We start from the raw sequence: 26,310 nt of genomic DNA on the forward strand, positions 1-26,310 counted from the left end.
AGCGCCCCCTGGCGCTCTGCTCACCCGGGAGGGAGGGAGAGAGGGGCTCAGCGAGGGGGCGAGAAGGGTCCGACTCCAGCCTCGCGGACCTAAAAGGGACCGGTTGTCCTCCGCAAACGGAGAGGGACCGCTCCTGCGCGCGCGTCGGGGCGGGGACAGCCCCCCTCCGCGCCCCCCCCCTCGACCGCCCCGGGCGGAGTGGAGAGGCACCCCCAAGCCCGGCTCTCCCCCTCCCTCCCTGCGCCCCGCCCCCCGCGCCGGCCCCGCCCCCGCCCCGCCCCGCCGGCGGCTCACTCCGAAGTTTCCTGCGCGGCGCGCGGACACGCTCGGGGCTCGCTCGCGGCCGCTCCCTCCAGCCCGCGCCGCCCCCCGCCCCCGGCGCCCCCGGCCCGCGCCCAGCGGTCCCCTCCGCTCCGCGCCCGGGCAGCCGCCGCCGCCTGGCCACCCGGAGCCGCAGCGGGAGCCGGCGCCGGGGCCGCAGCCCGGAGCCGGTGGGCGGGGGGCGCGGGCCGGGGGCGGCGGCGCTCCTGCCGGGGCCGAACGCAGTGCCGGGGCCGCAGTGACCGCGCCGCCCGCCCGGGCCATGCCGGCGGGGACACCGCCGGCCGCCGGAGCGAGGTGAGACGCGGCGAGGACGCGCGCCCCGCTGCGCGCCGGGACCCCTTCAACTTGGGCGCAGCGGGCGAGGGGCCCCTGGAGCACCCGCCTGGGCCCCCCGTGGGGGAGGGGCTGCCCAGCGCTCGCCGGGGGGAGGGGGCGGCGGGCGGGGGGCGCATTTGTCTCTAATAAGAAAAGACAAAGACATCCCGGCGGCGGCCGCGGCTGTTCTCGCAGCTCCTCTCCGCCTGGGGCGGGCGAGGCTGCTGTTCCCGGGGCTCGGTCACCTCGTGTCCCCCGCAGGTGCTGGCCGCTGCCGCCACCATGACCGAGGGCGCGCTGGCGGCGGAGGAGGTCCGGGTGACCATGGGCGCGCCGGCCCCCGGCCCTGCGGCCGCCGCGGGGGCTTCCCCGGCCAGCCCCGGGGCGCCGGGACGAGAGGCTGATCGGGAGTCCGGGCCCAGCGCGTCGCCCCCCGAGAGCCCGGCGGCGGCAGCGGCAGCGGAGCCGGGCGCGGAGCTGGGCGCCGAGGAGGAGGAGCAGCCGGTCCCGTACCCGGCGCTGGCGGCCACGGTCTTCTTCTGCCTCGGGCAGACCACGCGGCCGCGCAGCTGGTGCCTCCGGCTGGTCTGCAACCCATATCCTTCCCTGGCCGCCGGCCGGAGGGGCTCCGGCGCGCGGGACCCTCCCCGAGGGCGACCACGCGCGCCCGCGTTCGTTGGACCCGGCTCGGGCCGGGCATGCGGGGGCGGGGGTCGGGGGGCGCGGGGCGCTGGGCAGGGGCGCGCTTTGGGGGACAGCAGGGGCGTCCCTCCCGACTCGAATGGGGTGTGCCCGGCCCAGAGCCAGAGCCACTTGGGACCGCGGGAGAGTGAGAGTAGCGGTCAGACTACCGAAGGCTCGGAGGGGAGCGGGGTCGCCAGGAAAGGGAGGGCGGAGCTTCCTGCACACCAGTGGGCTGTGATCAGAAGAATTCTTCCTAGGCTTGCAGGATGTCTGCTCTGCGGCGGGACCCTGGCTGGGGAGGGGAAAGCCGGGAGGAACCAGAGTAGGGTAGCAAAGTTTTCTACCTGTGCCTTGTGCTTTCCAGCGCCACGGGAGGCCCGTGGGGGTCCCCCCCGCCCCCCCGAAGCAATGCGCGTTCTACAGCGTTCTCTGGTCCTTTTTCCACGGGGAGAGGCGGTGACGTTGGTTGTGAACTCGCCTTTCCAGGCTGAACTCAGTCCTGGGGCCGATTTAAGTCATGCGCAGCTGGGGTGGGGGCAGGGAGGCAGCTGGCACTGCACCCTGGAGTCCCTTCTCCCGGTTGCCTTCTCTGGCTGGAGAGAAAGGGACCACCCTTTCGGTTCTTGGCCAGAGTGGCACAGACTTGGGAAAAGCTTCCAGAGCAGAGCTGAATCCTGCCAGGAGGCATTTCTGGGATGCAGGCAGCAGGTCTGCTGTCCCCCCCTCCCCCTTTCCCTACCCCCTTTCCTGTCAGCTTTGGTTCACCCTGCCTCCTAGCTGCTTCTTGCCACTAGTTCCCCCTCGGAGCTGGTTGCCAGGTGGGCAGGCTTTGGGTGCTGAGCCTTCCCAACCCTGGCCCTGGAGGGACGACGTCCTGGACGGGCTGCGGGGTAGGAGGGGCAGTTGAGGAGAGGAGGTTGACAGCAGTGGGACCCTGGACATAAACTTTCCCTGTCAGCGTTGAGGAGACAGACAAAGGCAACATGAGCAATGCGTGTATATATTTTTTCCTACCTTGTGTGTTTAACTGTGTAAATATTAAATACAAAGAGGAATTTGTACCAAAAAAAAAAAAAAGGAATAAAACCTGTGTTTCTCTTTTCTCAAGTCCAAACATCGGCTGAGTTAGAATCACCTTCTGGCTGTGAAGGAGGTCATCGCGGTCCAGGAAGGTGGGCCTTGGCGATGGCCAGAGGGCCCTCCCCGGGCATGGCAGCAGGCAGATTCTGTCCTTGCAGCCGCCATGGGCACCCGAGGCTGCTGGGCTCAGCCTCTGAGCAGCAGCCAGCCTAACCTTGCAGGGTCATCGTAGGTGTGCCTTCTCTCCAGAGCCCAGCCTGGAGCTGGCAGGAAGGTGGAGTGGCGTGGTGGGGTGCTGGGCCACGTTGGGGGTGCCTGCAGCCCCGGGACAGATGGGGCAGGAGGTTGGTCTTCCTCGCATGTCAGTCCTTTCCAAGCGCAGAGACCAGATAGGGACAGAGCACTGCGGGCCTGCACTTTCTCTCCCCTGACAGCCCCTGGGTCTGGCTGCTCTGTCCCCTCGCAGCTGCGGGAGCCCTCCCGCCTGGCCCCGGTGTTCTGGATGTTCCAGGCCCGGCTGTGTCCCCTAGGATGTCTAACAGGGTTGTTTGTGTTACTCGGCGGGAGGGAGGCAGAGGGGTGCCTTACCCCAGGTGCGGGGAGGCCCAGAGGGGGTGGGGATGGGCTGGCAGGACCACATGCTAATCCCTTGACCTGGACTCTCTTGTGACCTGAGGAGAACATGCCCTGTGGCCCCAGGAGCAAGAAGGAGCTCAGGCTGTCACCCGGGGAGGAGAGCTGTCCCCTCTTGCTGGCAGGCAGTCGGGGAGCCCGCGTCCTAGATAATTTTACTCCAGGTCCTGTAGGAACCCCCTATCTGTCTTGGGGTGGGCTCATCAGGGCCCCTGCCCCATGTGGGAATGGCTGCTGACCCGGCAAATGCCAGGTCCAGGCTTGGGGTGTGTTGGCCACAGGAGAACTTAAAATAAGCTGGTGTGCCCGGACAGGTGGGGGTGGGATCTGCTCCATTCCTGGGAGTGGTGGCGGTGGTGCCTGGTGCGAGGCCTGGGGGCCTGAGCCCTCCCACCCCGGCCCCGTCCATGTGGCGAGGATTTCCGGGGACTGTGGGGTGTCCTGTAGCCACAGGGTGCTTCCAGGTCTGTCGCCCTTGGAGTCTCCCTGCTGGTGGCTGTTTTGTCAGGGCGCTCACTGTCCTTCCCTGGAGTCTCCCCTGCGTCAGAGGGTAAATGGGGGGGGGGGTGGGCACAGAAGGATAGTGGGGTTTGCTCTGGGGACCTACACAGCTAGGACCCTGCCTGGCAGGGTTCCTAGCTGATGTCCCCGAGCAGAGATGCCATTGGCAGCTGGATCGCAGGAAGGGCCCTAAGTCCCGCACCTTTCTGGAGCCTCCGAGCTGATGGCCCCCTGCTGCACACGCAAACACGCGTGTTCCGTCTCTGCCTTCAGGGAAACGCCAGTCCACGGCGAAGGAGCCTCCAAGGACGGCCCCTGTCGTTATTGATTTCCTTTGCTGTTTGGAAATGTAATTGTGCTGGAAGTTTTGGGGCAAGTGCTGTCTCTCCTACACAGGCTTATTTATAGCGGGAGGTGGGTGGCATCTGCGTGGCTGGGTTATGTTTTGCCCGGGCTCCCGGGGTTCCTGACGAGGTGCTTGCCTGTGTCACAGCTGCTGTGCCCCAGCGCCCAGGCTGAGCGGGGCCCTCGAGGGATGCTGGCAGCTGGGAGGGAGGCCCCGCCGAGGGGCCCCTGTGAGTGAGGGAGGCCGGCTGCAGCCCAGCCAGGGTGCTTAGGGACTAGGAGGTGATTGAGGGGATGCTTGGGGGTTCAGGGTGGTGGGCACCTCCAGGAGGTGTCTCCCAGGGGCTCCCAGGGCCCCTGGGCTTAGGGCTGGGAGGAGGCAAAGGACAGGCCGTGGTCATGCGACCGTGGAGGGCGGAGCTGGGTGAGCCCAGCCTGACTCTCAGGTCCACGTGCTTGGCGGGGCCTGGCCTGCCAGGCAAGTGAGGCTGGACAAATCTGTCCTTAAAACCGATGCTCTGAGCTATCGCACCGCTCTGTGGTGGCTGCTAGTCGCCCGAGGCTCACAGCAGGCATGGGCATCCCAGCCAGGACATGCGGGGTGGTGATCTGGAAAAGAGAAGGCCCCTCTGAGCTCCCTCTGTTCCCACAGACTTGATGTGAGCAGGGCAGTCTCAGGTCCTCACCTTCCTGACCTCATGGCCCTGACCCTCAAGCCCCCCCCCCCCTCCTTTTTGTTTTTGGTAGGACAGGGCTTCCTCTGTGCTCCAAGCCCCCTCCTCACCTGGGACGCTGGACCGGCTGGCCCGTGCCCCGCAGCCTTTCACATCAGGAACCGGGACGGGGATCCGGCCAGCCGCTCGGGGAGGTGGGCTGCCTTCCCCGCCTCGCTTCAGGGAGCACCCAGGACCCCCTCTGAGCACTCCACTGTACAAGGGGGGCTGCCTACAGCCGAATATGATGCCCCCCAAGTCCAAAGGCTCCCTTGGAAGGCAATAGCCTGTCCTCACCTGGGGCCTCCAAGGTGTGGGGGTGAGGGCCGCACCAGCACCTTCCCCCCTTTGCTCCGTCAGTGCCCTCCACCCGCCCTTCCACCCCTACCTCCCCCCAACTTCTCCCTGAGCCTGCTCCCAATACTGCTTCCCCCCTTGAGGAACCAGCCCCAAACCCCAGCTGGAGGCAGACCCACTTCCTGAGCCCCATGGCCATCCCACCACCCACCCACCCACCATGCACACAGGCCTCTCCTGGTTCCTGGCACTGAGGCGTGTCTGTGTCCCGGGACTTGGAGGTTCTGGGCGCTCACAGGCGGGCACTGGGAGGCCTGGGACTGGACAGGTGGGGAGGCCCTCGGCGGGGCCGGCGGGGACTCAGAGGGCCTGGGCTCTGTGGCTGATGCCCATGGCACTGCCCAGACTCCTCTGACTGAAGGAGGGGGTGATACGTGTCCCTGTGCCTCTGGGGGCCCCACCTTGTGCTTCGGGGGGCTTAGGTTGTTTACACTGAGCGCCGGCTGTGTGTCTGGCAGGGACAGATGTGTTTCCAGCCTCTGAGGCTTGGGGAGTGGATGCGGAGGGGGGGAGTAAAGACCCTCAGCTAAGACAGGAGTGTCACAGGAAAGGGGCGTTTCCCCCGAGAGCTGGGGAGGGTGTCAGTGGGAAGCGGATCTCTGAGCACCTGCAGGAGTTGGGGTTGGGGGCTGGTGGAGGGGCCCCTGGACCTGGGAGCACTAAGTGCCCTGGGTGTGTGGCGCCGCCATGAGGCCAAGTGAAACACCTGCCCCCACATCTGCTGCCCAGCAAGACCCCGGAGAGGCTGTGCACGTGCAAGCCCGTGTATGTGTGTGTTGGGGGCACTCGGACCAGTGAGCACGCTCTCGCTGCAGGGCGGCTTCAGTCAGCAAACCTCTCCCGGCCTGAGCTCTGCGCCGGCCCCGGGAGGGCCCACCGTGCGTCTCCCTGGGCGGCACGCCCCAGGACTCCGTGAGTTCCCGCTGTGTGCCCAGCGTGCCCAGCTGTTGGCTGTTCTGCAATAGCGTGAGGCTGGCCTGGTCTTGGCGAGGGCACCCAGGCGGAGAGGATGGGCTAGGTGGGGGCTCTGGCCAGCTGGGGGCCGGGAGGCCGCATCAGCTGGGTGGGCACGGGGACCTGTGGGCGGGGTGCCCCGGACAGAGGAGCGGCATTCTGCAGAGGTCCTGAGGCAGGTGGCATGTGCCATGCGGTCGGGGGTGGGGGTGTGCTGTGAGGCGAAGGTGAGGAGGGGCACGGCGGGCTGTGGGGGGAGAGGCAGGAGAGGCCTGTGTGCATGGTGGGTGGGTGGGTGGTGGGCTGGCCATGGGGCTCAGGAAGTGGGTCTGCCTCCAGCTGGGGTTTGGGGCTGGTTCCTCAAGGGGGGAAGCAGTATTGGGAGCAGGCTCAGGGAGAAGTTGGGGGGAGGTAGGGGTGGAAGGGCGGGTGGAGGGCACTGACGGAGCAAAGGGGGGAAGGTGCTGGTGCGGCCCTCACCCCCACACCTTGGAGGCCCCAGGTGAGGACAGGCTATTGCCTTCCAAGGGAGCCTTTGGACTTGTACCGCGGAGTGCTCAGAGGGGGTCCTGGGTGCTCCCTGAAGCGAGGCGGGGAAGGCAGCCCACCTCCCCGAGCGGCTGGCCGGATCCCCGTCCCAGTTCCTGATGTGAAAGGCTGCGGGGCACGGGCCAGGCGGTCCAGCGTCCCAGGGACGAATCCTCGGAACGGCTCTGCACGGTCAAGGTCAGGCAGGAGCTGTGTCACCTTCATTTGCTGGTATCACAGCGTGCCCGCGCTGCCCTGCCCTCAGGGCCCTGGACGCCGCGTTAGGAATATTCTTCTGGTTGCAAGCGGGTATGGAACTCGGCGGCACAAAAGGCCAATTACTGTCTCCTCCCCTCGGCGGTGAATTTTGACACAACTGGGAACAACTGCGAGTCACGTGGGCCTCGATTGGATTTCCAGGCGGACAGTTCAGTGTGGGCGCCCGTCCTGGGCAGACAGGAGGAGGGAAGGGAGGCCATGGCGGACGGTCTGACGAGGGAATGGAGCCCGGGTCAGGGTCAGAGATGGCGGAAGCAGCCCAGCCTATGGTCAGCCCCCTCCCCAGAGGCGGAGCACTTTGCTCGCCCGCCGGAGAGCTTTGCTGCCTTCCCAGAGCGAGTCGCAGCTCGTGTAATAGTTTTCTCGGAAGGGCCCCTGCATCGTGGAATCACGCCTCCCCCGGCGGCCGGGGCGTGCCGTCCTCGGGGGCCCCGACGGCAGGGGGGCCGGCGGACACCGGAGTCCTCGCCTCCCGGGCACTGTCCCTCCGCCGCAGCGAGGACAGGGGTGTTGGGTGCTGTCAGCCTGGAGTTCCGACGCGCGGGGACAGTTGCTGAGTGTGCTAAATTAGGGCTCCGGGTGGGTTTGCTGCCGCCTCTGGCTCCCCCGGATCGGCGGGGAGCGGGGAGCTGCCTCCCCGGGCCCCAGCACCTTTCCTGGATGTGGGAGGATTCCAGGGGCACCAGGAGCACCCCCTTCTTACATGTGGTGAAGACAAGGTCAAGGTCGTGTCCCAGAGCAGTCCCCCACCCTGGCCTCAGCCAGAGTTTCTCTCTTTGCAAAGTTGGAGGCCGGGCTGACAGGGGAACCTGGAGCCACCCTCCCCCAGGCTCCTGAAAGTTAGGGATGGCCCAGGGTGAGAGCTGCCCCCAGCCTCCAACCCCCAGCCCCCAGCCCCCAGCCCCCAGCCCTGCCTGGTGTAAGACAGGGAGCTGACAGGGACAAAAGCCCCAGAAGGCCATGGGGGCGTGCAGAGCTGGCTTGCTGTGCTGTGAGCATCTGGGAGCCCGTGGGAGCCCCCTAACCTCCAAGGGGTGGGGTACACATTAGGCGGTCCTCCTGGGTGGGCACAACCCCTGCCTCGCCCCCCCCCCTCCCGCCCCCGGAGCTGGGCAGAGCCTGGCCCTGGCACCCGTGCAGATAGATGTGTTTGGCAAGCAGCAGCGAGCCTGCTTGGTCATGATGTCCTTTCTGTTCTGGGCTCTGCCAGTGCACCCCCGCCCCTCCCCCAGGCCGGCCCCCAGGTGAGGTCAGAGTGCTGGCTGGGCGGACCGTGGCCTGGGAAGGTGAGGGCGGGGCTCGGTGCCCTTCTTCTGGGCTGCAGTGGCCTCCAGCTGGATGCCCCAGCCTCTCTCCACCTCTCCCTCCACCTTGTTCTGTTCCTTTCTCTCCTTCTCCTTACCTGTCTTGCCCCTCACTGCTCAGAGCACTGCGGTAGGGACGCCGTTGTGTCTCTCCAGGGGATGTGGCCTGAAGTCAGTGGCCCCAGAAGCCAGGACTGGGGCCTCCTGGGGTCTCCCTGGCCTCTGGGGGAGGGGCTGCCGGCCACCTCCTGTGACCTGGTGTTTCTCCCTCACATCACCTCTGACTGCTCCTCTTCCTCACTCTGATGGGCCGGTAAAGGGCCCAGTCCAGCCCATGGCCAGAGGGCCACCCGTTGGAGACCTTGAGGTCCAGCCCCGGCCTGCATGGAGGGTGCAGGGCATCGACACATTGACAAGGGGAGGAGAGGCTGGGGGCGAGCTTTCCGGGAGGCAGCAGATTCTTTGGACAGAATTTGTGTCCCTGAGGTCCAAAGTGCCAAGGCAGGGTGGGCTCTGAGCCTGGGGCTCCCCTCCTGCTCTGGGCCCTGACGGGGTGTCAGAGGCTGGGGCCCGCCCTGCTGCCAAGGTCAGCACCCCGAAGCGTCAGGGCCCGGGGGGCCTCGTCCTGCCCTGGCTCTTTTGTTTTCTAAACCGAACAGACCTCCGCCCCCCGAGACCTCTCCCTGTGGCTGTCTGAGGACAGCTGGGGTGTCCCCTGGTTGGAGTGGTGGCACAGGGTCTTGCCCAAGGGGAGGTTGGACCAAGGGCTGAGTGCCCACACCCCCTGGAAGGACGCCCAGGGGGGTGGCGGGCGACTTTCTCAGCTTCCTCCCGCGGCCGACAGGCTTCCCCAGCGGCGTTTGGAGGGTGGAGTTTGTGTCCTCAGGTGTGTGCATGGGATGGGGCATTCCTGGTGCCAGGCCTGACGCCGAGTCCTGGCCACCCACTTGTTGCCCTGGGGGTGACTTTTGAACCCCCTCTGCCTCCAAGGTGCCCCAGGAGGTGTGGGGCCAGCTGTGTCCTGGCCGTCTGTCCTTTGACCCCAGGGACTGACAGAAGGGACAGAGAACAACAGGAACAACAGGGGCGGCCGTGCTGGGGCGTGGCGGACTCCCCGCCTCCCGCTGGGGGCATCGCTGCGGGGCCCTGGGAGAGCCGCCAGGCTGGGCAGGTGCGCCCGGAGCTGTGGGATGGGCAGGTGGACAGAGCAGCGGGAGCCCCTCACCTGCGGGTGGAACGCTGTGCTCAGGGGGGTGGCTGTGGGGAGGTGAACACTGGGCACACAGACGGGCGTGTGTAGACCAGCGTGCTGGCTCGAAGAACGTCCCCCAAATTCATGTCCACCTGGAACCTCTGAAGGTGAACTTATAGGGAGGGACATGGGGCCCTGAATGCCATGACCTGTGTCCTCGTAAGAGGAGGAGACACAGGCACACGGAAACCTTATGAGGATGGGGCAGACACTGGAGTGACGTGTCCACTAACCCAGGGACACAGAGGTTTCCCGCAGCCCCCAGAGCTCACGGCCCCCCGAAGGGACCGGCTGGGATACCTCGATCACGACCCTGCAGCCTCCATGGGGCGAGAGGGCTCCTGCGGGGCAGCCCCCACGTGGTGGTTTACTCAGCAGCCCCCTCCCAGCCCGCGTGCCCTCACAGTGCCCGGCGGGAAATGCAGGCGATGCTGTCAATGGGGGGCAGTCCCTTCTGGGCTGAATCACCGCCAGGCCAGGCTCTCTGACGAGGAGCAGAGCCACCGGAGAGGGGAAGCCAACTGAGAATCTGTTCTTCTGAGCATCATGGAGGGGGGCCTCGTCAGACCCCAAGCCTTGTGTCTCTCTGCCCAAGTCGTCTGGGTGTCTTAGGGCTCGCCCAGGGCTGTCTCTGCGCCACCCGATGGGGGACGGGGTGGTGCGCGGGTGAGGCTTCCCTCGGTGATGTTGGGCCTTGGACATCTTCCCTCTGGACTGGCCTCTTCCCCGGGACAGAAGCCGAGGGAGAGGCCACTGGGAGCCTGGACCCTCCCTCAGCAAGTGCTTCCTGGGCTGCCAGGGGCCTTCCTGCTGCCTGGAGGGTACCGTTTGGGTCAAGGGCAGAGGGGGAGCCTCATTCTGAGCCCCACCTGGCTCTTCCCTGAGGCCCTCGGCCAGGTGGAGGGCTTCCTTCAGGGGCCTGTGTGGGCAGCCGGGGGGGACTCCCTCAGGGGCCTGTGTGGACAGCTGGGGGGGGGACTCCCTCAGGGACCTGTGTGGGCAGCCGAGGGGGGACTCCCTCAGGGGCCTGTGTGGGCAGCCGGGGGGGCTCCCTCAGGGGCCTGTGTGGGCAGCCGGGGGGGACTCCCTCAGGGGCCTGTGTGGGCAGCCGGGGGGGACTCCTTCAGGGCCCTGTGTGGGCAGCCCGGGGGGGACTCCCTCAGGGGCCTGTGTGGGCAGCCGGGGGGACTCCCTCAGGGGCCTGTGTGGGCAGCCGGGGGGGCTCCCTCAGGGGCCTGTGTGGGCAGCCGGGGGGGACTCCCTCAGGGGCCTGTGTGGGCAGCCGGGGGGGACTCCTTCAGGGTCCTGTATGGGCAGCCCGGGAGAGACTCCCTCAGGGGCCTGTGTGGGCAGCCGGGGGGGGACTCCCTCAGGGGCCTGTGTGGGCAGCCGGGGGGGGGGGACTCCCTCAGGGGCCTGTGTGGGCAGCCGGGGGGGGGGACTCCCTCAGGGGCCTGTGTGGGCAGCCAGGGGGGACTCCTTCAGGGCCCTGTATGGGCAGCCGGGGGGGACTCCTTCAGGGCCCTGTATGGGCAGCCGGGGGGGGACTCCCTCAGTGGCCTGTGTGGGCAGCCGGGGGGGGGGGGGACTCCCTCAGGGGCCTGTGTGGGCAGCCGGGGGGCCGAGCAGGCTTGGTTCCCAGCTGGGAGCCCTCTGGCAGCACAGGCTCTGGGAGGCGTCTGGGCTCCAGCTGCTGCCGTGTCCTGAGCAGCGTGGAAGCACGGCCCACAGGTGCCAGAGAGGACGCAAGTTGGAGCCCAGAGCGGGGCTCCCCTGAAGGCCCCCCATCCCAGAGCCTGAAGGACGCCTGGTGCCTGGGCTTATGGAGTCCTGTACGGCATGTGGGGCAGTGCTGTGCTGTGTGCGGGGGGCGGGGACAGACGGATAAGAGGATGAGACCCTGAGACGGCCAAGGCCAGCTGCTGCTCCTGCGGACAGTGTTTGGGGGTGAGGTGGAGGGGGAGGAGGCTCTGCTGGGACCAGGGTGTGGCTGTGAGCAGAGGGTACTTTCAGGCTGCTGGGGGTGGCCTGGCCAGGGGGGTGGGCAGGTGTGGGGTAAGCCCTGGGTCTCCAGGGTGGTGGGGGTCAGGGACCTGGCATGGGGGCATCGGAGAGTGGCTGGGAGCCTCAGGTCCTTAGAAGGGGGAGGTGTCGGGCATGGCGTGAGCTGTGGGGATCTCCTGAGCTGCTGGCCTGTGCCCATCGCCCTCCCAAGCCCAGCCCCATGCAGCGCAGCCTGCCACAGGGACAGCTGGCTGTCACCTGCCAGGAAGTTGCGGAGGGCGGTGCCGGCCCCCCTGGGGCTAGGCAGAGGCCATACCCGTCCGGCCGCGTCCCTTTGTCTTTGCGATCCCTGGCCAGCCGTGGCCGTGGCCGCAGTGGGATGAGTCAGCCTGCATTAGCGCCTCATCGGGATGGAAGAGGACACACCGTGGGTCCTGGGCTGCTGGCAGGGCAGCCTCCTGGCTCTGGCCGCAGGACAGGCCTGCTGCTTGCATGATCGCGGATGGGACCGCGTGTGTATGCGTGTGCTATGCACCTCGGGCGTGGCCGGCTGGGCACTCCTGAAGTGCCCTATGGCAGGAGCACCTTTACCGGCTGCTCTTAGGGTTGATTATTGGTTTGTGGGCACAGGAGGACATGAGAGGTGTCCCACGTGGGAGCATAAGTTATAGAGCCCCACCCCCCCACCCCCGGGAGGAGGGCAGGGAAGGGGGGGGGCATCTCCCAGTGGTGCTGGGAGATCAGAACGTCCCTGCAGGTGCAGCATTTGAGGTGAGACTGAGGCAGGAAGGAGGCTGGCTAAGTATTAGGACACGGGATGGGGGGCCCACCTAGTCCCCCCTTAGCTGACCTGGGTGCTGCGATTGCTAGGAGGGATGGGCAGGAGGCACATGACATCATCCGAGGAATGTTCCAGAAGCCGGGAGCATTGTCAGAGAAATGACTGCTGGTGGGCCTGGGACACACAGGCTCACAAACGGCAAATCCCAGACCACAGTTTTATGTTTTAGATTAGAAGCTGGACTTTCTATCTCCCCCCCACCCCAGCTCCCCTCCCCTCCCCTCCCCATTCTGCATTAGAAATCTGCATCAACTGAATAAGGAGGAACAGGTGGCACTGCCTTGGGGAGCCTGCGGCCAGATGGGGGGCTCTGGTCCGGTCCCTGCCCAGTGGAATTTCTGGGTGCTGTTGCAGGGGAGGGGCTCCAGGGCAGAGGAAAAAGGTGTGTCTGGGCCTTGGGGGTTCGGGGAGCCCTGGCTGCCCCTGAGAGCGCGCAGCAGAGCCACCATCTCACGCCTCGCTCCCGGGTCTGCGTGGCGTCCGGCATTCCACACGCTCCCGCCCCGCCCTGCCCTGCCAGCACTTCCTTCTTCCGGAAGTTTGGGGGCTGGACCGTTCCCTTCCACTCAGCGTGAAAGGGCCGCCCTGGCTGGTGGCTCCTGAGTGGGTGATTGGCTGTTGCCCCCGTGGACGTGAATGGCGGTGCTTGGACTTAGACCGGACCTGTGTGTCCTCTAATGACAAACCCACATTCCTTTGCTGTGGCCGCTCCTGGGCCTCCGCACCGATGCCGCTGCACTGTCCGCACATTCAAACGGGGCTGCTGCAACCTGGTGGCGGGGGTCCCTGCCTTTGCGTGTTTTCCTCCTGGGACAGGCCCCCCCAAGGGACCAGACGGGGTTGGTTGGCGGTGGCCAGGTTCTTCCAGGGCGGGAGGCGTCCCTCGCTCCGGGAGGTCCTGCTGGCCGTGGGTCACGTCCTTGCCCACAGCACATGGGGATACGCCGTGGGTCGGGCACCGGCCACCACTGACCCTGGAGCAAGGTGACCGTGAGGACAAGCCTCACCCGGTTTGCCAGAGGGAGCCCCTCCTTCTGTCTCAGCCCTGGAGGGACACCTCTGCACCCAAGTCTGTCTCCTGATGAGGAAACTGAGGCTCAGAGTTGGCCCCCATGACGCCCCCAGGACTTGGGGCCCAGGCAGGCCGGCTCGGGCACTCACTCGTCCTCTCAGCGGCCTGCACACACCGCACACTGCGCAACACACAGAAAACGCACAATCCAGCGCCGGCCGGTTTGGCTCAGTGGATAGAGTGTCAGCCCGTGGACTGTTCTGGTCAAGGGCACATACCTCCGCTGCAGGCTTGACCCCCAGGCCTGGTCAGGTGCATGCAGGAGGCAGCCAGTTGATGTGTCTCTCCCCGATCAACATTCCTGTCTGTCTCTTCCCCTCCCTCCCACTCCCTCTGAGAATCAATGGAAGAAATACCCTCGGGTTATACAAGTATACCTCAGTGGTGTTGGCTCTCGTCACAGGAGTTGTGCAGGTGTCACTGCAGTCCACTTTGGAACTTTCTTATTACCCCAAAAGGAGACCCCCCCCCCCCAATCCCCATGAGCGGCGGGTCACTCTGTCCCCCTCCCTCAGCCCCCGGCACCCACCAATTCCCCGTCCCTGAGTTTGCCTGTTCCGGACTTCCTGTGGGAGTGTGGCCTCCGTGCCCGGCTCCTCTCCCTGAGCGCCATGTTCTCGGGGTTCATCCGTGTTCGCTGTGCCAGATGGCAGCGCCTCGCTCCCTGCACGGCCGATGATATTCTGTCGGATGGATGGATACATCGTGTTCGTTCATTCATCTGCTGGAAGGCACCGAGCTGTCCCACTTTCTGGCTGCTGTGAACAATGCTGCCATGACAGTTGTGCACAAATTTCGTTTGAACTCCCGTCTTCAGTTCTCCTGGGTGCAGAGTTACTGGGTTTGGAGGGAACTGTACTGAGTCATTTGAGGTGCAGCGCCTACTTTTTTTTTTTTTTTTTTTTTAAATGTCTTTTATTGATTGTAGAGAGGAAGGAAGAGGCAGAGAAACATCCATTAGCTGCCTCTCACACGCGCCCCCACCGGAGATGGAAACCTGGGCGTGTGCCCTGATCAGTCATCGAACCTGCCACCTGCCGGGTATGGGAGATGCTCCGAGCAGCTGAGCCACGCCCGCCGGGAGCAGTGCCCACTTTCTGACCCCGCACCCACGGGGCTTGTCTTTCTGAGCTGCAGCAGCAGCCGTGGCGGTGGTCCCAGAGGAGGGAGCCCGTGGGCATGAGACAGCACACTCGGCCAGAGCCCACCTGTGCGAGCCGGATACGCCCCATCGCCCCTCCGCGGGCGCTCGGGAAACCCCGAGAGGTGGGCAGCCCTGCCACTTTAGAAGAGCGTCTTGTCTTGGAAGCCTCCTGGGCTGGTGCGAGCTGCCCTTCTGATCTCGATCGCCTTTCGAAAGCCCGTCCTGCCTGCAGGGCACGGCCGTAGGAACCACGTGGAACCACGTGGCCTGCGGGGTGCCACGTCCTGGCATACAGTGGGCACATGGGTGGGCGGGGCATGTGTCGCCGGGAGCCCTGGCGGGGTGGCGCCAGGCTGCGGGTGGGAGTAGCTGGCATGTATGTGCGTGTGTGTTTGCTCGGCATCCATCCCTCTGTCAGCCCTCTGGAGAATTTCAACACCCACACTTGGCATAAAAAAAAAAATTATTAATGAGCTTGGCGCGGTTGCCATGGGAACCTGTTGCTAATGAACCTCTTGGGCTTCCTCTTACTTTGCCTAGCTGCGCCAAGGCTTGGGCTGAGACGCCAAGGCTTGAGCTGAGACGCAAGTTTCCCACTAATCAGGTTGCCGTGGCAACGCCTGCCACTAATCCCCAGCCAGGCTCCTGGTTTACCGGCCTGGCCCAAGTTACATAAAGCACTTTATTGGGTTCAGAGATGCTGCCTCCCAGGGCCACATGTGGGTTCCTCAGACACAGGAGACGGAGGCGCTAAGAGCTGGTGGCGTGAGGGCGCTGGCGTGTAGTGAGTGCTCAGTGGACCCTTAGTGGATGAGCAGGGGGAGCACTGGCCTGTTCCCGGGTGGCTGCTCATGCTCAGGGCTGGCATCCATGCCTTTGCCCCACGCCCAGCATTTTGAGAACTTTCTAGAAGGAGTGAGGTCACCGGACCCTGAGAGGTGGACCAGAGTGGTTGGTTTTGCGGGCGGGAGGCGAGGGAGCATTCGGTGGCCCTCACCCGTCCCGTGATGGGAGGGCAGCTGCATCGTTTGCCCACGATGACTGTCCGTGCTCTTGACTCCAAGAACCCACGTGGTCCAGTGTGTTCCGATGCCTGTCTGACACTGGTCCGCACTGGTGGGCATCTGCAGCAGGCATTGACGGCCCCTCCCCTTTGGTTCCTTGGCAGGCCCCAGTGTGGGGATCTGAAGCAGGTGCATCCCCCTCTCAGAGGTCCGGCCATCTGCCCCAGGGTCCCGCTGCAGGACAGGGCCAGGCATGCTGGGAGGTGCCACGGGGCTGCCGAACTGGCTGGGAGGCTCCTGGACTTGGGATTTTGGCTCGCTCTCTGGCCACTCCGGGACACCCCGCCAGTTGCCTGAGTAGCTTCTGGGTGGGAGGGAGTTCCCCCTTCCCCCCATAGCTGGGACGATGCAGTGCTGCAGGTGGGGAGGGCTTCCTGGAGGAAGTGGTGTCGGCATAGGTCTGGTAAGAACCTGGCAGGAGAGGGGGTCTCTGTGAGGGCGAAGCCCAGCTGGTCTTATGGACCCCTGAAAGCCCCTCACTCACTTATGACGATCCCTGAGCCCGGCTCGGGGTTCTGCTGGCGGCACAGCACCCCCTGGGCCTCTTTGCTCTGGGGACTCCTTGTCCTGGGGTGGTCAGGACACCCCACACCTTGCTGCCTCAGTCAGTCTCCTTGGCCGCCGTAACCAGGCACCGCAGCCAGGGGACCCACACCACAGGCCTCGGTGTCCTCCCAGGCTTGGCGGCTGCGGGTCCGAGGTCCTCTCAGCGGCCTCACTGCTGGGCGCGGAGATGGCTGCCTCTGCCTGCGTGCTCGCCTGGTCACTTCTCTGTGGGTGTCTGTGTGCCAGGCTCCTCTCCGGATAAGGACGCTTGTCATATTGGGTTCGGGCCTTCCAACCTGGCTCCCTTTTACCGTAATCGCTGCTTTAAGGACCGTCTCTCCACACGCAGTCACGTTCTGAAGTCCTGGGGGTTGGGACTTGCACATAGGGATTGCCAGAAGCTTTGGGATATCAGCATCTGCCACTTGGCAGTGCCCAGGGCATGTGGGGTCCCCACGGGCATCTGTATGACTCATTTCTCCTGGTGGCCGCTGTGATTTCAGTCCAGCTGCTCCAGGACAGCCAGGTCTCCCTCCGGAAGGAGTGTCATCTTGAACTTGCCCCTGGAGGCATTCGGCTGGGCAGTGCTGACTTGCCGGTGGCCAGCGGTGTCCACGCAGAGACACGTGGCGAGTGGCCTTGTGCAGGGCTGTCTCCAGGGGCTCGGCAGAGCTTCACGGTCGGAGGTGGGACGAGCGGAGGCAGGCGGGGTGGTGCTTGGGGCCGGACCCCTGGCATTCCCTCTGGCCATCTCGGTTCTGTGGGCCAGCCCCAGCCCTCTCTGTCCCTCTTGCAGTCCCCGGGACCAGCATGTGCCTCTGGAGAGGGAGCTTTGACTGCCGGTTCTTTATGGCTGGGTGTGGGCTGAGATTCGTGGCTGTGTATTGGCGGGAGTGGGAGGAAGCCAAGATGGACGGACCCGTGGTGCCCCATGCCCGGCCACAGTCCGCTGTGCATAGCCAGAGTGGACAGGTCGAGTCTCCAGGGCCACTGCCACCAGACAGGTGCCCACGTGGGGATGCCCCAGGAAGTATCTTCCCTCTGGCCAGGGGGCAGTCCCAGGGTGTCCATGTTGGGGGCGCTATGCTCTCAGGGGGGCCCTCACTCCGGTGCCTTCTCCCTGTGCCGATATGGCCCTCCCAACTCTCAGCTTTTGACACGCTGCCGTCTCCCAGCTTGACCTTGACCCTAAGTCTTCTACCCAGACCCCCTCCCCGCTCCCCCCACCCCTCCCCAGTGAAGGTGGGATCCGCTGGACCAGCCGGCGCTGGGCGCTGGGCGCTGGGCGCTGGGCCGGGTGTCTGGAATTCAAAGGGAGCCGCGTTCTGTTGATGTTTGATGCCTGAAATTCCGGCACAGAGCTCCCTCTGTCCCAGACGCACCCTGTTCCAGACAGCACCTCCCCCGTCTCTACGCCCCCCCCTACCCCCCCCCGCCCGCCCTGCCGTTCCACTGAGAATGGTGGGCAGGAAGCGTGGTTGGTTGAACCCTGGAGCTCAGGGAGGGGGTCCCTGTGGCCCTGGCCTCCGAGGACCCCACGCAGTGCCTGAGGGTGGGCATTTTCGCCCAACACCACAGAGGCCTCTCCCGGGTGGGAGGCCGGGCAGTCAGGAGGGTTTACTCCCCCCCCCCCCCCTTCACAGCCATGGGGCCACGTGCCCCTCCACCCTCGCCCTCCTTGGTGGCCAGTAGGGGCTGCGCAGGGCAGCCCGGAGTCCCAGATCCCAGCCCTGGGCCCACTGGTTCAGGGAGGCCAGCCCCCTGGGTAGGTGGGCTGTGCCCAGCGAGACTGGCCCCTCGGGGCAGCCGGACCCCTGAGAATCCCGTTAGGAGGTTGTGGGGCCACGGTGGCTGGGGTGTTCCCTGCACGTTTGAAATACAGCCTGCTGGCTGGCGGGAGCGGGGATGTTTTAATTCCTAATTTAGACTGTTTATCTGCAGCGCTCTGGAGGCAGAGAGACAGCGTTCCCCCCCTACACACACACCCTCCCACCTTCCCCAGGGTGCCTCCCGCCGCTGGCACTTGAGCGCCTGGTGGGCACCGAGGTGGGGTCTTGCCCCTGGACCCCAGCCCCCTCAGCCCCGGGGCACATCTGTGCAGTGAGCTGGGCCACACCCACCCTGCAAGAGGGGCAGCCTGCTTCCGGCATTCTGGTCCTTTCTATGGACCGGCAGGGCGGGGCGGGGCTGCCGGCCTCGGGAATTCGGAGGAATCTGAGGCAAGGCCGGCAGATTCCGCTTGTGGCCTCTGGTCAGAGTTTTGCCGTAAAAGAGAAGGAGAGAGACGGGGACATGGGAGGGGCAACTAGGCCGGTGAAAAGAGAGTCTGACCTGCTCCCCGGCCTGAGCAGAACCCCCTCCCCCTCCTCCCATCCCCCCATTCCTGACATCCCTAATGGCTGCTGAGGATCGATGCCGTCTCTCTGATTTTAATTAGAAAAGTGTCTTTCTCCAGCACAATGATCTGGTTGAGGTGCGGGGGCTGGCTTCCTGGTTGCCATGCCAACCAGGTTTGTGCCCCCTCCAATGGTCCCTCCTGGCACATCCTCTGCAGGGGTGTTCAGCAGGTGTGTGGCAGGGAGAGGCTAGGACCCCTTCTCCTCTGACGGGGGGAGGGCCCGGGGTGGGCCCTGGCTCTCGCCTCCTGGGTGCTGTGTGATTTTACCCCCTTTCTATGCATCCCCTCGTCTTTGGGGCACCGGTGACCTGCTTGCCGTTGGAGGTAACTCACCTGGTGGGAACCTGCATTTCAGAGGGCGCAGGGGCTCGCTGCGGGTCCCCAGCTCCTGGGACTGGACTGTCCAGTGCGTCATTGAGCAGCTGCCCGGCCCTGTCCCCACACCCAGGCTCTGCCCCTCACTCTGTGCCCAGATCCTCCCCTGGCTCTGTCACCACCCCCATCCCGTGATGTCTCCCCGCTCCCTTTACACACCCTGACTCCGGCTGGCCCAGCCCCATTTTGGTCCCACACAGGCCTCTGTCCATGCTGGACAGTGTGTGCCCCATCCTCCCGGGGTGCAGTCTGTGGGGACCCTGGTTACCCAGCAGCAGCCTCGGGCATCCCTGCTCTGTTTGGGCCGGAGCCCCTGAGCGTTTGGAGGCCTGCGGGGGCCGGGGCTGCTTGGGCAGCTGCTGTGCCGTCAGTCATCGTGGGGGCACGAGGCGGAGGCCACAACGGGGGGCGGTGACGCGCTCTCCGCGGAGAAGCTTCCTGGGCCGTGGCAGCCGGTCGCCGGCCTGCTGGAGGCGTTCCAGGCCCCGCAGCTGCCCCTTCTGGGTGGCGGGCACCCCTTCGTCCTCCTGACGACCCCCGACCTGAGGCCCAGCCTCCCTGTTGCTCCCATCCCATCTGGGGCCAGAAACCAAATGGCAGACCCTCCCATCCCTGAACCTTGGCCTCACAGAAGCTTCCAGAAATGTGCGCGGGGCAGGGGGTTGGGGAGACACAAGCTTTAAAACGTGCCTCCCCTGCTCCTGTGTGAAGGACATGCCCTCAGGCAGGCAGGCACTGGGCTCTCCGCTCTCCGCCGGCTTCCTCCAGAGCTCTGTGCCCCAGGCTCGCCCCCCCCCCCTCCCGCCCCCGGCAGCCTGCCGCACAGGCCTGCAGCAGGAACCCCAAGACGTGGGAACAGGAGGTAACCCACGTGCCTGTCCTTGGAGCGGGATTCCCTAATTAAAGGATTTATTATTAAAGCACCAGCTTCCCCAGAGCTGCTTGCCTACAACCGTGGGGACAGCTCTCAGTCCAGCAAGTGGCCTCCTAGGCAGGGGGGCCCGAGGGGGGCAGGGGCCAGCAGTATAGTCTCTGGCAGATGCAGGGAGGAGATTCTGGGGGTGGGGGGGTGGGTGGCGAGAAGCATGGGACAGGGTATTGACCTGCAGTTGGGTGGGGGCGTGGGGCGCTGTTCATGCAGGAATAGCATCTGTGTGGCTGAAGGGCCTAGAGGCACTTGCATGCCCCATGGATGTTAAGGAGTGTGTTGAGGCGTGGTTGTTACGGGGTCAGTCGGAACCCAAGGGCTGCCTCTGGGTGGGCTGAGTGCCCTTGGGGTCCCTGAGGTGGGCAGGTGCTGGACCTGTGCGTCCGCAGGACGGTGGAGGCTGGAAGGGCATCCATGAGCGTGCAGTGGTGTGGCTCTGCTGGTGTGGGCAGGGCTTCGGGGGCCAGCGGGCTCCGGGGTGGGTCTGAGCCTCTGGGGGGCGGGAGACCGCCTTTGGAGTGTGGGAGAAGGTGTGTGTGCTGTGGACAGCTGGCCGCCCTGTTCTCCGGCCCGATAACACGGGTTCCCAAGCTCTAGGCTCTAGGGACGCCCTCAGGCACGGTTAACTGAGGCCCCAGGAGCTCCCACAGAACTGTCTCAGCATGCACCTTACTGGGGTTTAAAACTGGGAAGTTTAGAGATGGCTGTCAGTAACTCACTTAAAGCAACCATAAACCTCTTGTGAGTGAACGCGTTTCTCTTATGAAATGGAGCAAGAAGAGGGGCACTTGGCGGTTTTGCAAGTCTGGCTGCCTGGCCTGATGGGAGCTTGGGGGCGGGACCCGCGCCTCCTGCCATGCGTCCAGTCAGGTCGGGAAGCCTCTGGGGAAACCGAGGCCTGGCAGGTGCCCGTGGGGGAAGGCAGGCCCCTCAGGAACCCGGGAGGGCTTGAGTCCTCCGCCCACTCTGAGAATTCTACGGGCTCCTTCCGAAACGGCTTCTCCTGGGGTGAGTGTGAGGTCTGGTGACCCCGTTTTCCAGATGAGGTATGGTCTTCAGCACCTGAGAGAAGTGCAGGACTCCTGGGGTCCTGACCACCTTCCCCGGCCCCAGGCAGTTGGTAGCTTCAGTTTGCTCACCACTGCCATGGACAGATGGGCACAGCAGTCTGGCTGGCTCACCCTGAGCCCCGCTGGCTCACCCATCTCCCTCCTTTTGTCTTTGAGGCTCTCCCAGAGCGCACCCATGGCTGGAACTGGACCCTCCGAAGGCCTTTGTCCCTCCTGGGGGACGCACGCCAGCATGCAGGTTCTCCCCTGAGGTGGGGAGCCCGAGCCCCCAGCCAGACCGGACGTGAGGGGCAAAGGCCATTGTGCAGCCAGGCTGCAGGCAGGAGGGATGCCGCTCCCATGCTGGGAGGGAAGGTAGTGAGGGCCAGGCTGTGAGGTGCAGGGTGCTGTGGCCTCCCCACCCCCAGCCCCTGATGGCGCACCTGGCGCCTTCCTGGATGCAGTGAGCGTGGCCAGCGGCCGTGTCGGGGAGGGGAGAGGCTCCCCATTGTTTAAAAAAAAACCACAAAAACACTCAGATGATTCACAGAAGCCATTCTTTTCCTGCTGGTTTCCAAGAATTTCACTCAGACGTTAATGGATTGAGTTATTAGGGGATCGATTCAGGTGCAGGTGGCGGGAAGGGAGCCAGGATGGGCCAATCCGTGCTGCGAGATTTCCCCGGGGCCGGGCAGCAGGTGGGAGGTACCCGCCCTCCTCTGCCATGCTGGGCCGCCAGCTATGGGGCGGGAGGTGGGGCCCAAGAGCCTGCTGTGTGTACAGCCTGTGTGTGTGTGTACATCCGTTTCAGATGAGGCCCAGCATGGTTCACGACTGAGAGGGTGAGGGCCCACTGTGCAGAGTCCTTCCTCCACAGCCCCCATCTGAGGGATGTGAGGCCCTGTTGTGTGCATAGGGCTGAGCCCAAGCCCTACATAATTTGAGGTCCTACTGAGTGATTTCATGAAGGCCCCACTGCGTGCAGCAGCCCAAGCGCACAGCCCCACATAATGTGCAACCTTGCTATCTTCGTGATCCATTCGAGAGTGTGGTCCTACTGTGTACCTACCAAGCAGAGCTGGCTGTGTGCAGAGTTCCCCGGAGGGTCCATTCTTCTGTGTAGGGGTGAACAGAGAGTGCTCTGAGGAGCCCCAGGAGGGCACCTCTTCCTCCAGGAGGCCTGTGTCTGCCCCTCATGAGCCATTCTGTGTGGCACCATGAAGCCCCAGCTGTGCTGGGAGGGGGCTCCACAGAACCCCTTGCTCTTCATTGTCCGATGCTGTGAGGGGGTGAGGAGCCGGGCCTGGGAGTTGCCTCAATAGCCGAGAAGACTGCCATGTTACGGGACCCCCGTCCCTGCTGCTCCGTCATCCCCCCACCCTGCTTTCGCTGCAGGGCCTGGGCATAGGCTGGGCGCCCCAGCGGCCCAGAGGCTGGTCCCTCTCCTTTCAGGCCGGAAAGGTGTGCAGGCTGTTCAGGCTCGAGGTGACCTCTCACTGCACTGATGTCCTTGCTAGCACTTGTAACCGCTGGACCCATCCCCTTTTGTTTGCTTGTTTGCTTTTGTTAAGCTTCACCTGAGTGTATTTTTCTCCAATGATTTTTAGAGAGAGGGAGGGAGAGAGGGAGAGGAACATCAATGTGAGAAACAGACATCAATTGGTTGCCCCACACACATGCCCGGGCCAGGGCCAGGGATTGAATCTGCAACCCAGGTACATGCCCTTGACCAGGAATCGAACCTACACCCTTTGGAGCGAAGGCCAACACTCTAGCCAGCACGCTAACCACTGCTCAGGCCAGGGCCCCATCACCTGTTTGTTACGGTCCTCTGCCTGGCTCTGTGAAGGCTGACTCGTGTGTATCCAAGGGACCTGGCGTGCTCCCTGATACGTAGTAGTTGCTCGGTAAATGGCCGAGTGAGCAGAGGAACTCCTGGGCTAGCTCTGGAAACTTCGTGGGGGAAGAGTCCTTGGTTTTGGGGGATGAATAGGAGTGTCCCCCAGGCAGGCAGGTGAACGGGTGTTGCCGGTGGTAGGCTCATGGGGGGACCGCAGAGTCTGGGTCTCCAGCCGTGATCGCCGCCTGGGCCCTGCTCCCAGTCACGTGGGTGTGCTTCTTTCAGCGGTCTCGGCGCGCAGAACTTTCGCCTTCTCTGCAAATTGGCTGGTATAATGGCTCCGCCGGGTTCTCAGCTTAAAGAATCTCAGCCCATTAAACGTAAACACTATGTCTTTTGAAATGTGTGTGCCAGGGCCGCCCTGCCTGTGGGCGTTGAGCGTGCGGCTGCACGGAGCCCTAATTAGCGCCGCGGGGAGCCCGTGTCACCCGTCTGAGGGACTTCCTCTCCTGTCCCGGGGTACGGGGTTCCGGCGCCGAGCGTGCCTGCTGCTGCTGAGACACCGGGAGCCTGGCCTGTGGGGGAACACGACACCTGTCCCCGCCCGCCCGCCCGCCCGCCCGCCCGCACCGGCGGCTCCCGGAAGCCCGGCTGTGCGCGGCCGCCTGGCCCGGGGGCTTGGGGCCAGGGGCCTTTACCTACAAAGTGGCTGGCCGGCCTCGGGCAGCACAGGAGCCTGCCTCTGTGTGACCCACGCTGCTGGGTCTTCCTCTGGGGAGTGGTGAAGACAGCCTTGGCCCCAGGGAGGACAGAGGGACTTGGCCACACAGAAGAGAGAGGACCCTAGCTGCTGGGGGGGAGAGGGGCAGTGTCCTTGTGGCAGGGCAGGGTCCCTTTGGGGCCAGTAGGGGCGGAATCTGCCTCTCTGGGGAGGATTCCCAGAAAGTTAGGGAACAAAGGGCACCAAGTTGAATGTCCACTGGGGACCTGGGGCTGGCCAGGCTCGGGTTCTCTGTGACCTGGCAGGTGGCAAGTCCTTGGCCTCAGTTTACCCTCACCAGGAAAGCAGGAGAGCTGGAAGGAGACCAGGGAGACACCACCCTGGCTGGAGAGTTGCCACTGTCCAGTTGTTTCCCTTTCTGGGCAGCCAGACGCCCGGGGCCACTCCCCACGTCTCTTCGCCCCGACTTCTGGAAGTCTGTGGGGACGAGGCATCGTAGCCATCCACTCCCCACCCTCCCCCCAGGGAGCAACAGCCAGGGGGTGAGCCAGAACCGGCCAGCAGACAGGAAGGTCTCTCAGGGAGGTGACCCTGGGGAGTGTGTCCTCTCGGGGCTGCCCAGACCAGCGGTCGGCAAACTCATTACATTCGTCCACAGGGCCAGATATCCACAGCACGACGATTGAAATGTCTTTTGAGAGCCACATTTTTAAAACTTATATTTCCTCTAGCGCCACTTCTTCAGAGTAGACTCGCCCAGGCTGTGGTATTTTGCGGAAGAGCCACACTCAAGGGGCCAGAGAGCCGCATCGTGGCCCGCGAGCCGCAGTTTGCCGACCACGGGCCCAAACAAAGCGCCACAGGCCAGGAAGTTCAACGCACGTTTATTTCCCCCAGCCCTGGGGGCGGGGAGGCCGGTATCAGCTGGGCAAGGCTGGTTCCTCCTGAGGCCTCTTCTTTAGTGTAAATGCCATCTGCCATCTCCCCCTCCCCCCCTTGTCCCTCTTCACCCCCTTCCCCTCGTGTCCTCATGGGTTGGTAGTTGCATCTGTCCCAATCTCCTCCTCTTACAAGGACGGCTGTCACGTTGAATTGGGGCCCATCCATGTGGCCCCGCTTACCCTTAATCATCTCTTTAAGGCCCTCTCCCCAAATACAGCCACATCCTGAGGTCTTGGGGGTTAGGACTCTAAGGTACGAATGTGGAAGGGACACAACTTCGCCCATGACAAGAAGCAGGGCTAGGAGGGACCAAGAGAGAGAGGGAGGGAAGGGCCTGTCAGGGCTGGCCAAGCAGGGCAGGTGCCCATGGCCTGGGCAGGAGGATGGAGGGAGCCAGTGTCCCCTGGGCCTGGCTCCAGGGCCCTCTGCACCTGGGCTTCAGGATTCCTCCAGGCGGGCATGTGCTGGCCACCGTGGCCCAGGCCGGAATGTGACCCCGAGCTGTGGGAACCTCCATCCTCTGTGCAGAGGGCCGTCTGCCCTTACTTTTGGGTAGGACCTTGGAGGACACCGGCAGTGGCATTGTGTAAATGTCAAATCTGGGGGCTGGGCTTGAGTGTGGGGACCAGGCCCTGGAGGGGGGTGGGTGGCTGCAGGTGTGTGTGTGTGTGTGTGTGTGTTGGGGGGGGAGGCACCAGTGCTGGGTGGGACCCTGAGCCCAAATCTGGCTCCTTTCACTTTGAAGTTGACATTCTGAGGGTCTGGCCGCCTTTTTTTAAAATGTCACTGCTATTAATAACACGGCGGGCGGGGGGAGGGCCGAGGGCAGACGCCTGGTGTCCCAGCCTCCCAGGCCGGGGTCCTTTAGGACTCGGACGGGGGCGGGGATGGGGCTGGGGGAGCAGCTCCCGGTGGGGAGCGAGCCGGCTGCCCAGGCCTCCCCAGAGGAAGCAGTGTGGGGGCAGGGAACGCTCAGGGCAACAGCAGCCTCCACGGAGCCTTGAACTTTCTGCCCGTGACCAGGAGCTGGCTTCTCCCTGGGCTTCTGTGTGTCCGTCTATAGCACACAGGAGGCCGGAATCTGGCCTCCGACCCCCCACCCACAGCCTAGGCCTTCCCTGGCTCCTGCTGTCACCCCCACCCTCCTCCGCCCGGGCCGGCCCCGAGCACTCTGCCGGGTACTTCCTCCCGTGGCCCCGCCCCCGCCACAGCCTCCCCCAACCCCCAGGCTCCGTCGGGGGTGATTTTGCGCTGATGTTACCACCTGACGGCGACTTCTTGGTGCCCTGCCTGGTCCCCCACCAGCCCCCGTGTGTCACCTCCATCATGTCATCCCAGGATGCTGGGTTCTCTGGTCAGCCCCGCCTGCTGGCCCCGTGGCTCCTCTCGGGCCAAGTCCCACGGGGAAGCTTTTTGTAAGCGTGTGTGTGTGTGTGTGTGTGTGTGTGTGTGTGTGACTGCCCTGGTGGGGGTCTTGTCCGGCAGCCCCTGTGTCCCATGTCTGTCCAGGTATTTGTCCTTCAGCAGCCCCTGGGGCTGGTCTGTAGGTCAGGGGCCCCCTTCACTCCCAGTGCTAGGACGCGTCTGGAAGGTTTACCGTGCTTCCCACCGTGGGGGGCGGGGAGGGGCTCTGCCCAGCCTAGGGCCCTGCGGGAGCCTCCTGCAGAGGGGCCCGTTGAGGCTGGAGAGAGGTTCAGCCCTCCTCGGACACACGGCCCCCCAAACCTGCCTGGGATCTAAAACACCAGGCCCTGGGCCCACAGGGGGAGAGGGCCGCGTTTTTATCCAATCCCCTAGGAATTCTTGAGCACCAGAATGTCCGGGAAGGTGCCTGGAGGCCAGTGGGGAGGGTGTCTGGTCCCATCTGTGGGTGGGGGCTGAATTCTGGGGTCTCTGACCTTGGCCTTGAGGCTCTGGGGCCTTGTCCCTATCCTCCCACCACAGAAGGAGGCCCCGGCTGACTCGGCCCTTGGGGTGGGGGCTGAAGGCCGTGCCCTTGTGCCGTGGGAGAGCAGGCCGGCCCAGAGAGGGGCCTGTCCTTTCTTTTTCACAAACACTTGGCAGACAGTCAGGGCTTGTGGGGAAGCCAGGATTTGCCGAGAGTGGCCGGTGTGGGG

At 64.7% G+C, this 26,310-nt stretch overlaps 1 protein-coding gene across 3 annotated transcripts in view; it reads left to right on the plus strand.

Annotated features, from left to right (window-relative positions):
• The first annotated feature begins 365 nt into the window (after nucleotides 1–365).
• The window catches only part of CACNA1H (calcium voltage-gated channel subunit alpha1 H), a 63,826-nt gene continuing 37,881 nt past the window's right edge, over nucleotides 366–26,310 (plus strand). For 2 of the 3 annotated variants that reach the window (XM_045570352.1, XM_045570353.1), the window contains exons 1-2: nucleotides 366–618; nucleotides 901–1,235. In XM_045570352.1, the coding sequence (XP_045426308.1) occupies nucleotides 922–1,235 (314 nt within the window). In that variant the 5' untranslated portion in view covers nucleotides 366–618; nucleotides 901–921. Of the gene's footprint in view, nucleotides 619–900; nucleotides 1,236–25,727; nucleotides 25,741–26,310 lie in introns of those variants that run through there. The other variant, XM_045570354.1, reaches the window with a different exon arrangement.

The sequence above is a fragment of the Pipistrellus kuhlii genome, unplaced genomic scaffold (assembly GCF_014108245.1).
Source record: "Pipistrellus kuhlii isolate mPipKuh1 unplaced genomic scaffold, mPipKuh1.p scaffold_m20_p_31, whole genome shotgun sequence".
Lineage (NCBI taxonomy): Eukaryota > Metazoa > Chordata > Mammalia > Chiroptera > Vespertilionidae > Pipistrellus > Pipistrellus kuhlii.